At 37.0% G+C, this 16,085-nt stretch overlaps 1 protein-coding gene across 1 annotated transcript in view; it reads left to right on the top strand.

Moving 5' to 3' along the window:
* Positions 1-16,085, top strand: part of ADAMTSL3 (ADAMTS like 3) — a 373,694-nt gene that overhangs the window by 206,993 nt on the left and 150,616 nt on the right. The window contains 1 exon segment of the mRNA XM_029237311.1: positions 12,953-13,064. Within this exon segment, the coding sequence (XP_029093144.1) occupies positions 12,953-13,064 (112 nt within the window).

Below are 16,085 nucleotides of genomic sequence, written 5' to 3'. Positions count from 1 at the left end.
TTAGAAAAGCATTTCAGTATCTCTTAGGTTTATTGATATATTTAGGGTTCTATTTCTGAGTCAATCTTGCAATTTATTATTTTCTCGAAAAGTGTCCAATTCATCTAATTTTTCAAACTTTTCAAAAGTAATCATAGCATTCCTTTATCACTAAAAACAAACAAAACAACAACAACAAACTCAACAGTACCTATGTCTCTTTCATTCCTAAACTTGTTCATTGGCTCCTTGTCTAATTTTTGTTTTGTTCAAACCATCCAAAGATTTGTCTCTGAGACATTTAAGAGCTAGATTCGAGGCTTGGTAACTCTCAGAGTTCATTAAAAAAAATTCTATTTTGTAAATTTTAATTTTTGTTTCCTTTATCTTTACATGGTTTTATTTTGGTATTGTGTTTTTAACTTCTAGAGCTAAATTCTTAATTCATTTTATTTTCAATTTTTGTTCTCCATTAAATGTATTTAGGGCTATCAGTTTCCCCATACAGAAGTTCTTAATTTTGTTGTGGTGTAGGTTGTTAATTTTAAACTTTATGTGTAAGCTATTTGTATCCTGGCTAAAAAATCTTTGCCTTATTTAGGATCAAAAATATTCTCGTATGTTTTCGTCTGGAAATCTTACTGTTCTACCTTTCATACTAAGAGCTATAATCCAACTAGAATTGATACTTGTATATGTTGTGAAGTGGAATCAATATCTTTTTCCCATGGCTATGCACTTGACCCAAAACCATTAGGTGAAAAGACAATGCCTTCCCCATTTCTCTTAAATCCCAAACTATATATGTGTGGGTCTATTTCTGCACTCTGTTCTGTTTCATTGACCTATTTGCACCAATACCATTGTGACTTAATTACTGTAGCATTAAAATAAGTCTTGATATCTGGTAGCGTAAGTACTTCAGCTTTGTTCTTGAAGATTATCTTTGATATTCTTGACTCCTTCCATTTCCATATCAATTTTGAAATATGCTTCTAAATTTTTGTAAAATTCTGCTGATTTTGATTGGAATTGCATTGAATTTGTAGGTCAAATTGGAGAAAATTGACTTTCCAATATCAAGTCTTCCAATCCATAAATATGGTATATTCATCCCTTTGTTTAGTTCTTTTTAAATTCTTTTCAATAATGTTTATAATTTTCAATGTATATGATTTGCATATCTTTTGTTAAATTAATACCCAAATGTTTGTTATTTTGATGTTATTGTAAATGTTTAAAAATTTTTTTCTGTTTGTTTTCTGCTACAGTATGAAAATCTAATTGATTTTTGTATATTGACATTATATTCTCACTATATTCACTTGCTAATACTAATAGTTTGTGAATTCTCTTGGATTATGTACATACACAGTTATGACACCTGCGAATAATGAGCTCTGTTTCTTTTTTCCAATTATTCTATGCTTTTAAAATTTTTTCTTGCTATATTCCATTACTTAGGACATCTAGTATAATGCTGAATAGAAGTAGTGATGACAGCTATGCTTGTCATGCTTCTCACTTTCAGGACAAAGATCTCTATAATTCCCCAATTGTGTATGATGTTTTCTATAAATTTCTTGTAGATGTTTTTATCTGATGAAATACATTTTTTCCTAGTTTGCATCATTAACGTATATAAGCATGAAATTTTATTAGATGCCTTTTTGCATTTTTTGAAGTGATCATATTTTTTCTTTTTTTCCTTTTAATATAGTGAATTACATTCATTTTCAGATGTTAAACCAATCTTACCTTCCTTTAATAAACCTCACTTGGTCATTATTATTTTTTATTAGAATTTATTATTAGTATTTACTTATAAGTATTTATTTTATTATTAATAAAAAGGATGATCCTTTTATATATCACGAGGTATGATTTTTTTAATTTCAATTTTATTTTATTTATTTTCTACATACAGCAGTTTCTTATTAGTTATTTTTAAAAATAAATATTAATGTATATATGTCAATCCCAATCTCCCAATTCATCACACCACCACACACACCACCCCCCACTGCCCCCGCTTTCCCCTCTTGGTGTCCATACGTTTGTTCTCTACATCTGTGTCTCTGTTTCTGCCTTGCAAACCAGTTCATCTGTACCATTTGTCTAGATTCCAAATATATGCGTTAATATATGATATTTGTTTTCTCTTTCTGACTAACTTCACTCTGTATGACAGTCTCTAGGTCCATCCACATCTCTACAAATGACCCAATTTCGTTCCTTTTTATGGCAGAGTAATACTCCATTGTATATATGTACCATATCTTCTTTATTCATTCGTCTGTTGATGGGCATTTAGGTTGCTTCCATGACCTGGCTATTGTAAATAGTGCTGCAATGAACATTGGAGTGCATGTGTCTTTTTGAATTACGGTTTTCTCTGGGTATATGCCCAGTAGTGGGATTGCTGGGTCATATGGTAATTGTACTTTTAGTTTTTGAAGGAACCTCCATACTGTTCTCCATAGTGGCAGTATCAATTTACATTGCCACCAACCGTGCAAGAGGGTGCCCTTTTCTCCACACCCTCTCCAGCATTTGTTGTTTATAGATTTTCTGATGATGCCCATTCTAACTGGTATGAGGTGATACCTCATTGTAGTTTTGATTTGCATTTCTCTAATAATTAGTGATGTTGAACATCTCTTCATGTGCCTCTTAGTCATCTGTATGTCTTCTTTGGAGGAATGTCTGTTTAGGTCTTCTGCCCATTTTTGGATTGGGTTGTTTGTTTTTTTAATATTGAGCTGCATGAGCTGTTTATATGTTTTGGAGATTAATTTTTTGTCCGTTGATTTGTTTGCAAATATTTTCTCCCATTCTAAGGGTTGTCTTTTTGTCTTGTTTATGGTTTCCATTACTGTGAAAAAGCTTTGAAGTTTCATTAGGTCCCATTTGTTTATTTTTGCTTTTATTTCCATCACTCTAGGAGTTTGTGCTCAAAAAAGATCTTGCTGTGATTTATGTCAGAGAGTGTTCTTCCTAAGTTTTCCTCTAAGAGTTTTATAGTGTCTGGTCGTACATTTAGGCCTCTAATCTGTTTTGAGTTTATTTTTGTGTATGGTGTTAGGGAGTGTTCTAATTACATTCTTTTACAAGTAGCAGTCCAGTTTTCCCAGCACCACTTATTGAAGAGACTGTCTTTTCTCCACTGTATATTCTTGCCTCATTTGTCATAGATTAGTTGACCATAGGTGGGTGGGTTTATCTCTGGGCTTTCTACCCTGTTCCATTGATCTATATTTCTGTTTTTGTGCCAGTACCATATTGTTTTGATGAGTGCCACTTTGTAGTATAGTCTGAAGTCAGGGAGCCTGATTCCTCCAGCTCTGTTTTTTCCCCTCAAGATTGCTTTGGCAATTCGGGGTCTTTTGTGTCTCCATACAAATTTTAAGATTTTTTTGTTCTAGTTCTGTCAAAATGCCAGGGGTAATTTGATAGGGATTGTACTGAATCTGTAGATTGCTTTGGGTAGTATAGTCATTTTCACAATATTGATTCTTCCAATCCAAGAACATGTTATATCTCTCCATCTGTTTTTGTGTCATCTTTGTTTCTTTCATCAGTGTCTTATAGTTTTCTGAGTACAGGTCTTTTACCTCCTTAGGTAGGTTTATTCCTAGGTATTTTATTCTTTTTGTTGCAATGGTAAATGGGAGTGTTTCCTTAATTTCTCTTTCTGATCTGTTGTTGTTAGTGTATAGGAATGCAAAAGATTTCTGTGCATTAATTTTGTATCCTGAAACTTTACCAAATTCATTGATTAGCTCTAGTAGTTTTCTGGTGGCATCTTTAGGATTCTCTATGTATAGTAGCATATCATCTGCAAACAGTGACTGTTTTACTTCTTTTCCAATTTGTATTCCTTTTTCTTCTCTGATTGCTGTGGCTAGGACTTCCAAAGCTATGTTGCATCAGAGTGGCGAGAGTGGACATCCTTGTCTTGTTCCTGATCTAGAGGAAATGCTTTCAGTTTTTCGCCATTGAGAATGATGTTTGCTCTGGGTTTGTCATATATGGCCTTTATTATGTTGAGGTAGGTAGGTTCCCTTTATGCCCACTTTCTGGAGAGTTTTTATCATAAATGGGTGTTTTGTGAAAACTTTTTGTCAAAAGCTTTTTCTGCATCTATTGAGGTGATTGTATGGTTTTTATTTTTCAATTTGTTAATACGGTGTATCACATTGATTGATTTGCGTATATTGAAGAATCCTTGCATCCCTGGGATAAATCCCATTTGATCATGATGTATGATTTTTTTAATGTGTTGTTGGATTCTGTTTGCTAGTATTTTGTTGAGGATTTTTGCATCTGTATTCATCAGTGATATTGGTCTGTAATTTTCTTTTTTTGTAGTATCTCTGTCTGGTTTTGGTATCAGGGTGATGGTAGCCTCATAGAATGAGTTTGGGAGTGTTCCTTCCTCTGAAATTTTTTGACTGAGTTTGACTGAGAGGGATTGGTGTTAGCTCTTCTCTAAAAGTTCGATAGAATCCACCTGTGAAGCTCCCTGACCCTGGACTTTTGTTTGTTGCAAGATTTTTAATCACAGTTTCAATTTCATTACTTGTGATTGGTCTGTTCATATTTTCTATTTCTTCTTGGTTCAGTCTTGGAAGGTTATACCTTTCTAAGAATTTGTCCATTTCTTCCAGGTTGTCCATTTAATTGGCATAGAGTTGCTTATAGTAGTCTTTTATGATGCTTTTTATTTCTGCGGTGTCTGTTGTAACTTCTCCTTTTTCATTTCTAATTTTATTGATTTTAGTCCTCTCCCTCTTTTTATTGATGAGTCTGGCTAAAAGTTTATCAATTTTGTTCATCTTCTCAAGGAATCAGCTTTTAGTTTTATTGATCTTTGCTATTGTTTTCTTTGTTTCTATTTCATTTATTTCTGCTCTGATCTTTATGATTTCTTTCCTTCTGCTAACTTTGGGTTTTGTTTGTTCTTCTTTCTCAAGTTACTTTAGGTGTAAGGTTAGCTTGTTTATTTGAGATGTTTCTTTTTTCTTATGGTAGGATTGTATTGCTATAAACTTCCCTCTTAGAACTCCTTTTGCTGCATCCTATAAGTTTTGGATCATCGTGTTCTCGTTGTCATTTGTCTTTAGGTATTTTTTGATTTCCTCTTTGATTTCTTCAGTGATCTCTTGGTTATTTAGTAACGTATTGTTTAGCCTCCATGTGTTTGTGTTTTTTACTTTACTTTTTTTTCCCTGTAATTGATTTCTAATCTCATAGCATTGTGGTGGGAAAAGATGCTTGATATGATTTCAATTTTCTTAAATTTACTGAGGCTTAATTTGTGACCCAAGATGTGATCTGTCCTGGAGAATGTTCTGTGTGCACTTGAGAGGAAAGTATAATCTGCTGTTTTTGGATGGAATGTCCTATAAATATCAATTAAATCTATCTGGTCTATTGTGTCATTTAAAGCTTTTGTTTCCTTATTAATTTTCTGTCTGGATGATCTGTCCATTGATGTAAGTGAGGTGTTAACGTCCCCCACTATTATTGTGTTACTGTTGTTTTCCTCTTTTATAGCTCTTAGCATTTGCCTTATGTATTGAGGTGCTCCTATGTTGGGTGCATATATATTTATAATTTTATAATATATTTTTATAATATAATTATATATAAATATAATTTATAATATAATTTTATAATATATCTTCTTGGATTGATCCCTTGATCATTACCTAGTGTCCTTCCTTGTCTCTTATAACATTCTTTATTTTAAAGTCTATTTTATCTGATATGAGTATTGCTACTCCAGCTTTCTTTTGATTTCCATTTGCAGGGAATATGTTTTCCATCCCCTCATTTTCAGTCTGTATGTGGCCGTAGGTGTGACTTGGGTCTCTTGTAGACAACGTATATATGGGTCTTGTTTATGTATCCATGCAGCGAACCTGTGTCTCTTGGTTGGAGCACTTAATCCATTCACATTTAAGGTAATTATTGCTATGTATGTTCCTATTACCATTTTCTTAATTGGTTTGGGTTTCTTTTTGTAGATCCTTTTCTTCTCTTGCATTTCCCACTTAGAGAAGTTCCTTTAGCATTTGTTGTAGAGCTGGTTTGGTGGTGCTGAATTCTCTTAGCTTTTGCTTGTCTGTAAAGCTTCATCGAATCTGAATGAGATCCTTGCCAGATAGAGTAATCTTGGTTGTACGTTCTTCCGTTTAATCACTTTAATATATCATGCCACTCACTTCTGGCTTGTAGAGTTTCTGCTGAGAAATCAGCTGTTAACCTTATGCAAGTTCCCTTGTATGTTGTCATTTTTCCCTTGCTGCTTTTAATAATTTTTCTTTGTCTTTAATTTTTGCCAATTTGATTACTATGTGTCTTGGCATGTTTCTCCTTGGGTTTGTCCTGCGTGGGACTCTCTATGCTTCTTGGACTTGGGTGGCTATTTCCTTTCCCATATTAGGGAATTTTCAACTATAATCTCTACAAATATTTTCTCGGATCCTTTCTCTCGTCTCCTTCTGGGACCCCTATAATGTGAATGTTGGTGTGTTTAATGTTGTCCCAGAGGTCTCTTAGGCTGTCTTCATTTCTTTTCATTCTTTTTTCTTTATTCTGTTCTGTGGCAGTGATTTCCACCATTCTGTCTACCAGGTCACTTATCCGGTCTTCTGCCTCGTTATTCTGCTATTGATTCCTTGTAGTGTCTTTTTCATCTCAGTTATTGTATTGTTCATCTCTGTTTGTTCATTCTTTAATTCTTCTAGGTCTTTGTTAAATATTTATTGCATCTTCTCGATCTTTGCCTCCATTCTTTTTCTGAGGTCCCGGATCATCTTCACTATCATTATTCTGAATTCTTTTTCTGGAAGGTTGCCTATCTCCACTTGATTTAGTTGTTTTTCTGGAATTTTATCTTGTTCCTTCATCTGGTACATAGTCCTCTGCCTTTTCATTTTGTCTGCCTTTCTGTGAATGTGGTTTTCGTTTACAGGCTGCAGGACTGTAGTTTTTCTTGTTTCTGCTCTCTGCCCTCTGGTGGATGAGGCTATCTAAGAGGCTTGTGCAAGCTTCCTGATGGGAGGGACTGGTAGTGAGTAGAGCTGGGTGTTGCTCTGGTGGGCAGAGCTCAATAAAACTATAATCCACTTGTCTGCTGATGGGTGGTGCTGGGTTTCCTCCCTGTTGGTTGTTTGGCCTGAGGTGACCCAGCACTGGAGGCTACAGCTCTTTGGTGTGACTAATGGTGGACTCCGGGATGGTTCACGCCAAGGAGTACTTCCCAGAACTTCGGCTGCCAGTGTTCTTGTCCCCGTGGTGAGCCACAGCCATCCCCTGCCTCTGCAGGAGAACCTCCAACCCAGCAGGTAGGTTTGGTTCAGTTTCCTGTGGGGTCACTGCTCCTTCTGCCTGGGTCCTGATGCGCACGCTACTTTGTGTGTGCCCTCCAAGAGTGGAGTCTGTGTTTCCCCCAGTCCTGTCGAAATCCTGCACTTAAATCCCACTAGCCTTCAAAGTCTGATTCTCTGGGAATTCCTTCTCCCATTGCTGGACCCCCAGGTTGGGAAGCCTGACATGAGGCTCAGAACCTTCACTCCAGTGGGTGGACTTCTGTGGTATAAGTGTTCTCCAGTCTGTGAGTCACCCACCCAGCGGTTATGGGATTTGATTTTATTGTGATTGTGCCCCTCCTACCATCTCACTGTGGCTTCTCCTTTGTCTTTGGATGTGGGGTATCTTTTTTGGTGAGTTCCAGTGTCTTCCTGTCGATGACTGTTCAGCAGTTAGTTGTGATTCTGATGCTCTCGCAGGAGGGAGTGAGCGCACGCCCTTCTACTCTGCCATCTTGAACCTCTGTTGTTCCCTTTCCCAATGATTTTAAATTATTTTATTTATGATTCTTTTTCGGTATTTGTTTCCAGGAGAGGTTTCTGTTTTTGGGGTTGTTTTTTCCTGTAACGTCTTTTTTGGGTCTTGGTATTAATTTTACACTAGGTTTATAAAACAAATTGAGAAGTATTTCCTCTGTTCTTATTTTCTGTAACAGTTTGTGTGAGATTGCTATTACTTGACTAATCAGATGTTTTATTCCCTTATGTGTCAGTTTTGTTTCAAGGAATTTGTCTATTTCAACTAGCTTTTTGAAAGTTATTGGCATAGATTTTTTATAGTATTGTCTTATTTCTTCATTGTGTGGAGAATCTATAGTTAGTCTTCCTTCTCATTCCTAATTTTGATTATTTGTCCCTACTCTTTTTTTTCCTTAGTCATGTTGGAGGTCTATCAATTTTATGAGACTTTTCACAGAAACACTTTTGGCTTTATAAAACCACTTTAAAGTAGTTTCATTCTCATATCATTAACGTTTGCTCTTATCTTTATTGTTACCATCTCTCTACTTTCTCCGGATTCAATATGTTATTCTTCTTCTAACCTTTTTTTATATAAATTTATTTACTTATTGATTTATTTTTGGCTGCATGGGGTCTTCATTGCTGCACCTGGGCTTTCTCTAGTTGCAGCGAGTGGGGGCTACTCTTCGTTGCAGTGTGTGGGCTTCTCATTGCGGTGGCTTCTCTTGTTGTGAAGCATGGGCTCTAGGTGCACATGCTTCAGTAGTTGTGGCAGGCAGGCTCAGTAGTTGTGGCTTGCAGGCTCTAGAGTGCGCGCTCAGTAGTTGTGGCGTATGGGCTTAGTTGCTCCATGGCATGTGGGATCTGCCTGGACCAGCGGTCAAACATTGGCATTGCCAATGCCAATCCCTTGCATTGGCAGGTGGATTCTTAACCACTGTACCACCAGGGAAGTCCTTTTCTAACTTTTGGGGATGGCTGTTTAGATCAGTGATTTTCATCCAATTTTTCCATAACATATGCTTTTAACTCTGTAAATTTCTCTCGAAGTATGCTTTAGATTTTGTTCCACAGAGTTTGATATGAAATCTTTTTCTTCATCATTCAGTTAAGTGGTATTGTAATTTCCATAGTGATATATATGATATGGTGATATAGTGACTTATAGAATATTTAGAAGTGTAGCATCCAAGTATGTGGGAATTTTCAAGTAATCTCATCATTTTATACCTTAATTCTACTATAGTCAAATAACATTGTATTATTTTAATGTTTTGAAATTTGTTAAAACTTAATTTGTGGCTCAGAATGTAGCAAATTTTGGAAGACTGTGATATGTAGTCTTCTGATGTTGGGCACAATGTTCTACATATGTCAGTTAGGTCATATTTATTAATGGTTTCATGCAAAATTATAGCCTTACTGATTTTTGTCTGCTTATTCTGTTAGTTACCACAAGAGACCTGGTAAAACTACCACTATGACGGTGCATTTGTCTATACTTTTTCTGTTTCTTGTCAATTTTTGAATTATATATTTTGAGGTTAGGTGGTTAGGTACACTCACATTTAGAATCATTACCTCTTCTAATGACTTGACCTCTTTATCATTGTGAAACTATTTTCTTTCAGCACTTTGAAGATATTGCTTCATTGTCTTCTGGGTTCCATTTATTCTGTTGAGAATTCAGCTTTCAGTCTTATTTTTGTTCCTTAGAAGGTAATGTGTCTTTTTTCTTTGCCTGCTTTAAAGTGTTTTCTCTTTGATTTTGGTTTTCATCAGTTTGACTCTGATATAATTAATAACTCTGCTTGAGGTTCCTGGTGCTTCATGGATCTGTAGCTTGATATCCATCATCAGTTTTGGAAGATTTTCTCATTTATTACCTCTTCAGATATAGCTTCTATCTTATTCTCTTTGTTCTCTTTTTCTGGGACTACAATTATACCTTTATCTCAAATGTCTAATTTCCATTTTCTTTTTATCTGTCAGTTTGCTAATTCTCTGAATAGGTGTATATAATCCAGAAGTCAGCAGATTATGACCAGCAAGCTGACCAACTGTCTTTGTAAATGGAGTTTACAGCTACCCTCGTTTATTTATATATTACTTGTGGCTGCTTTTGCACCACACCAGCAGAGCTGAATAATTGCAACTGAGATAACGTGGCCTGAAAACTCACTTTTACTATCTGGTTCTTTAAGATAATATTTGCTGAACCCCAGTCTAGTCTACTAAGTCTATTCATTGAGAGATTTATTTAAATTATTTTGCTTTTTATTTGTACAATCACATTCTATTTTTGTTATAGTTTCTTTGTTTCTGGTGAAATTCTCCATTTTGTCATTTAATTTCTTGAACATTTTAGTCACAGTATCTTTGTCTAAGTTTTCTTAAAAACAGAGCCTGAGGTGAAAGCTATGTGCTAACACATGTTTTTTGACCATGGGAATAGAATGAGGTGTTGCTAGGCCCTCAAGCCGGGAAACAAGACATGAAGGCAAGGCCAGAGTTACAGGAAATGGTAGTGGTATACTTACATTTTTAAGTTTCTATCAGTTAATGCCCATATCTGGATTTCCTATTTTTCTGATTATATGTCTATTTTCCCACCTTTTTGGTTGGTGTTAAATTTTATCTTTGTTGTATATCTAGGGTTAAAGTTTTGCTGCATATAGTAGGGGAAAGATTATAGATACCGTTTGAGACTGGATTAATTATTGCTTCTAGAAGACAGATTAGCAGCTAATCACCTTCATCCAAGGGACTGAAATAATTTGAATCTGGGCATCATTCCCTTTGAAAACTGGAATATTTCCAGTGTATTTTTTGGCTGTGTTGGGTCTTCATTGCTGCACACAGCCTTTCTCTAGTTGTGGTGAGTGGGGGCTACTCTTCATTGCAGTGTGTGGGCTTCTCACTGCAGTAGCTTATCTTGTGGTGGAGCACAGGTTCTAGGCATGCAGGCTTCAGTAGTTGCAGCATGTTGGCTCAGTAGTTGCTGCACACGGGCCGTAGAGCACGTGGGCTTCAGTAGTTGTGGTGCACGGGCTCAGTAGTTGTGGCTCATGGGCTCTAGAGCACAGGCTCAGTAGTTGTGGTGTACAGGCTTAGTTGCTCCGTGGCAAATGGGATCTTCCCAGACCAGGGCTTGAACCCTTGTCCCCTGCATTGGCAGGCAGATTCTTAACCGCTGCGCCACCAGGGAAGTCCTTTCCAGTCTACTCTTATTCCTAAGATACAGCTTTCTGGGGTCCCAGCTGGGAGCCTGGACTGTTTACCAACACTCCTCACCTTGGCGGGCCTGGAGCTCCAGGTTTTGCTCCCTCAGCCACTTGAGTCTGATGACAGGCCTGCTCAGCTTCTCAGCTGCTCAGTCACCACTTGTAAAATGGAAAACGTCTTGAGCAGAAAGGTGGTACTAAAGGTGGTACCAAATGTTATGCTCACACGTCTGGGCTTCCTTTGTGTCTGGGATATTGGCCTTGCACATCCTCACTGCTACGGTTGTTTTCTGATGCCTTCAAATACATTAAAAAGTATCTTATGCAGCACTTTTACTTATTCTCAGTGGGAGGATTCATCAGAAACAAACCGTTCTTCCATAGCCAGAAGCAAAACTACTTAGAAGTCTTTTCTGTGCTATCCTCATCCCATCACTGGGATCACTCCCTCCACACACATCTCGTGTCTGGAATTTTTCACCATTTTATAATTTGACAATTTCTTTTTACTATTTTATAATTAAATACATCAAAGTTTTCTTTTTCGGTCAACCCTTATTTAGATTTACTAATAAGCTTTACTGATTTATTTCATCATTACTGCTTCTTGCATCTCACTACTTTCTTGTGGATTTATATTACTTCCTTTTCAGTGTATCCTTTCATAGTTTTTTCTTTTTCCTAGTAAGAGTTTCTGAGTGGTAAAGTTTCTGTCATTTTGTGCCTGAGAAAAACTTCATTTCATTGATTACTGATTGATAATTTGATCATAGATTGTTTATAAGTTGACAATTGATAATTGATTAGCAATGAATAATTTGGTTGTAGAATTCTAGATTAAAAAACTATTGTCCCTCATCACTTTGAAGGTATGCTTTTGTTTTCTTGCATCCATTACTGTCTGTGAGAAGTCTGATGCCATTCTGATTCTCACTCCTTTGTAGGGAATCATTTTTTTTCTTTCTGATAACTTTCAGAATTTCTCTTTATCCTTGTTGTTGTATTTTTTACAATGTCTGCTCAGAACTTTATGAATATTTGTAGACTGGGTACTTCTGTTTTTCTTAAGGTCTAGGAAATTCTCAACAATGATGTAATCAAATATCACCTTTTCATTATTTTTTCTATTCTTTCTCTTGAACTCCATGTGATGCTGGCATTTCTGGATCTATCTCCCACAGCTTAACCTTTGTTTTCCCTCTCTTTTTCTCTTTGTGTTGTGTTCTGGGACTTTTCCTCAATTCACTCATTTGTTCAATCAGGAGGGAAGGGAAAAAAAAGTAGGGAGAGGACTTGCTGCCTGAGTAAAATAACCTGCAAGTAAACTTACCTCTGTCTATAACTGCTTGCTCACTCTCAGTGGTACCCCTCCTCTATTTTAATTAGATACTGAAAGGCTTCTATGCAAACACCATGGATTTGTGTACATTTGAGTTTCTATAGTTGTGCTTTCAGAAGGATTTTTCGGAAGGATCTGCTTACAGATGCTTAAAGATGTTATTATAAATGTAAGAATCGCAGTTTGTGCCATGTTGTAAGCAAACCCAGATTACATTTCCTGTCTCATTTCCTGTTCTCATGGAAATTAAAAGTATTGGGAAGAAAAATAAAACTTAAATAAATAAACTAAAAATGCACCTACATTTTTGTGAACTCATTCACAGGCATAGAATTATCTGGAAAAATGACTCCAAGGAGATTGGTCAAAGATCTTCTGAGATCCCATTTATGACAAATCTAATCGAAATGCTGTCACATCTTAAAATTCTGGGAATCTTCATGTACCAGAGTTTATTGTGGTTAGATGTGTTTGTCTACGTAGGTGACTTGTGTTCACCTGATGTTGAAAGATGTGGAAGGCACTAGCTCCTTGCATGCGAATATGTTATCAAAGTTGTCTCCGTCCAGACCAGGTACACTGCGGCCAAGGACAGCGTGGTCCAGTTCTTCTTTTACCAGCCAATCAGTCATCAGTGGAGACAAACTGACTTCTTTCCCTGCACTGTGACATGTGGAGGAGGTGAGGCACAGACTTTGTTCATGAATATTTAGAGCTCAGAGTTAGAAATGACGCGTTTGCGTTTTTGAAGCTGACTTTAAAGTTAGCGTGGTACTACCAAATGTAAAATAGATAGCTAGTGGGAAGCAGCTGCGTAGCACAGGGAGATCAGCTTGGTGCTTTGTGACCACCTAGAGGGGTGGGGTAGGGGGAGGGTGGGAGGGAGGGAGAGGCAAGAGGGAGGGGATATGGGGATATATGTCTATGTGTAGCTGACTCACTTTGTTATCCAGAAGAAACTAACACAACATTGTAAAACAATTATACTCCAATAAAGATGTTAAAGAAAAAGTAGCGTGGTAATTAGAGATGTGTAACCACACAGCATCTTACTCAGTGGCCTGGAATGCAGTGGTTTTAATGAATGTGCGTTTGCTTTATTCTTGAACATAGGTGAAAACTGGATGTAGAAAACACCCTTTACTTTGGGCAAAGAGCTGGAAACATGTTTGCATGTCTCTCATGGACTCCAAAATAAAAGCCAAGAGATGGGGGGATTTTTAATTCTTACCTATCAGAAAAACAAATGTCTCTTTCTTTTTAATTTATTCCCTAGCTCTCACACACAGAGAGACGTTCTCATTTGGACACCTAAGTTAAAAGAGAAGCTTTCCGTTCTGGGAGGGACATGTATAATGGGACTAAGCTTATTAGTTCAGTTGGTTCAGTTCTTGGGAGGAGAATAGATGTTTCTCATAGCTGGTGCCCAAGGAAAGACACGATCAGTCCTGCTGGAACCTTCAGTGGAAGCTCCTGGCTGTGTGACTGTCCACCAAAGATAGCGTTGGCTGTAAGGACAGAAGGAACATTTTAGGCTCCTTTTGGGGGTCCCCCAATATCCTGCCACTTTCTATACGCTGGCAGAATTTCAATACATTTGTTCATAATGTAGGAAGGCAGTCTGCCTTATTTCTTTCTCTTTTAGATATCTCTGTACTGCTACAAAATTAAAGAGGAAAATTAATTGTCTCTCCCCAAATTATAAACACCTGTATGCTCCTTGTCTCCTCCTAGAAATATGTTTCCATTTAGAGCAAAGATTTTTTTTCTTTAACTCAAGGAGCTGTAATCTCATTCTCTTATTGTCTTGGGGAAAAATAAAAACATACCCATAAAACCCACAAGGAAAGCATGACCAAAACTCAATTATGTTAGTAATCAAATCTACATGATTTGTGTTAAGTGGCATTTCAGGGGTTTTGCTGTAATCAGGAAAATTAGCTCGCTGGTCTCCAAGGTATTTGGATGGACTTTCCTGGTCTTGTCTGCAGTCATCTATGCGGGATACTTGAGACTAGTTTGGAGAACGTACCGAGATTGCCGCTGTCATCTGATGTTGCAGACTTTCTAGCAGATATTGGCACCCGAGTAATACTTTATTGACTCCGTTTGGATTTTCGTTCCTGTGGTTTTGACCTTGCTTTCCATAATGCGTACCAGTCTGTCCTTCTACACTCAGCTTACATTTAAGCCTTGACTTGTAGAAAGCTGTCTATTGGTTTATAAAATCAGATTCCTCTCAGCAATTGGGCCTTTAAATGTATTTTTAGAACTTGAGACCAGTTGGCTGAGGCTGAGAACTTAACTTTGGGGTTTTTTTTTTTTTTTTTTTTTTTTTGTGGGTGTTTTTTTTGGTGAAGAGCTCATTCTGGTTTTGAAAAATTACTTTTTTAAAAACTTAACATGACACTTATGTAGTGACAGGAAACCTGGAATCAAATCTTTCAGGAAGTTAGAAGCATCATTTTGTGAGTTGTTTTTTAAGTCTATAGCGCTCATCCTTGTGGAATGTTCACTTTCCTCAGAGACTGTACAAATTGAATTTAATAGAATCAGGAATAAGTCTTCATTCCTTCTTCTTTGAAGGTTTATGAGGCAGAGGCAGATGTAGGCGGGGAGGGTTTTGTTCCTCTCTGTGTAGACAATGCTTATTTTCCCAGTTAGAAAGTTCATTGTCATCAGAGGTACCCCTAGGTACCCCAGGACAGGAAATAAGTAAAATGTACAAGCAATGGAACATTATAAAAAAGAAAGAAGCAACAGTACAAGGGTAGTTCTCAGAAATGTAATGTTGAGTGAGAAAAGTAGAAAGCAGAACAGGACTTAGAACACAGTATCATTAATTTAGTCAAAACAGATACACACAAAACAAAATTACATAAGACAGATGTATAGTTAAGGACATATAAACAATAAATAGATGTCTCTGGGGGATTGTAATGGGAGTGGTGATGGGAGAAGAGAAAGTATACGGAAACAAGAGAGCCTTGCACAGTGCCAGGATGAGGAGACGTGACAATGCATAACAACCTTCTGTACCTGAGCTCCAAACATTTTCAAAGGCGTCTATTGTAACTTTTAGTTGTAAGTGCTAAGAGTAACACAATCAGTTCAAGTAGTCATTCTCCATCTTGGCCACACATGTTAGTCATCTTAGAAGAACCTGAGAGTCTTTTTTAAAAAGTCTTTTTTTTGCTGCTGCTGCTGTACCATATCACCTAGCATCTGTCTAGAGATTTACATTTTTAACAGAGCTTTGACGCACATGATCTTATTCGCTCCCCACAACAACTCTAAACCTAAAGTAGTTCGGGAAACTGAGAATAGCACTCAATCCAATTGTTAGCTCTCCATAGGTGCTTTGGCTAAAGAGCCTTACACCCCCTTGGGATTAAGCAGTGGGGATCTGCTGCTTCTACTACCCCGCAGCCTGGGAATAAAGGAACAACTTTATTTCTTTGGTCTCAACGCAATCATGGCAACAGAAAGCACCCACTCCTTCCACTTGGACCAGTGGAAATGCTGATTTCTTGGCTACAGTGCTTCTGATTTAATTGGACCAGGAAGGGACCTGGGCGTTGGTGTAATAAAAGCCTCCCAAGTGGTTCTGTTATACACCCAGGGTTGAGAATCACTGAGTTAAGTTTCTGAAAGAGGAATAAAAAAGTGTGTGGCAAGTGATAACTTTGCCAAGTAAACCCC

Source organism: Monodon monoceros, unplaced genomic scaffold (assembly GCF_005190385.1).
Source record: "Monodon monoceros isolate NGI ecotype Baffin Bay Population unplaced genomic scaffold, NGI_Narwhal_1 Super_Scaffold_21, whole genome shotgun sequence".
Taxonomy (NCBI): domain Eukaryota; kingdom Metazoa; phylum Chordata; class Mammalia; order Artiodactyla; family Monodontidae; genus Monodon; species Monodon monoceros.
The sequence above is the reverse complement of the archived record's forward strand: the minus strand, read 5'-3'. Positions and strand labels throughout refer to the sequence as shown.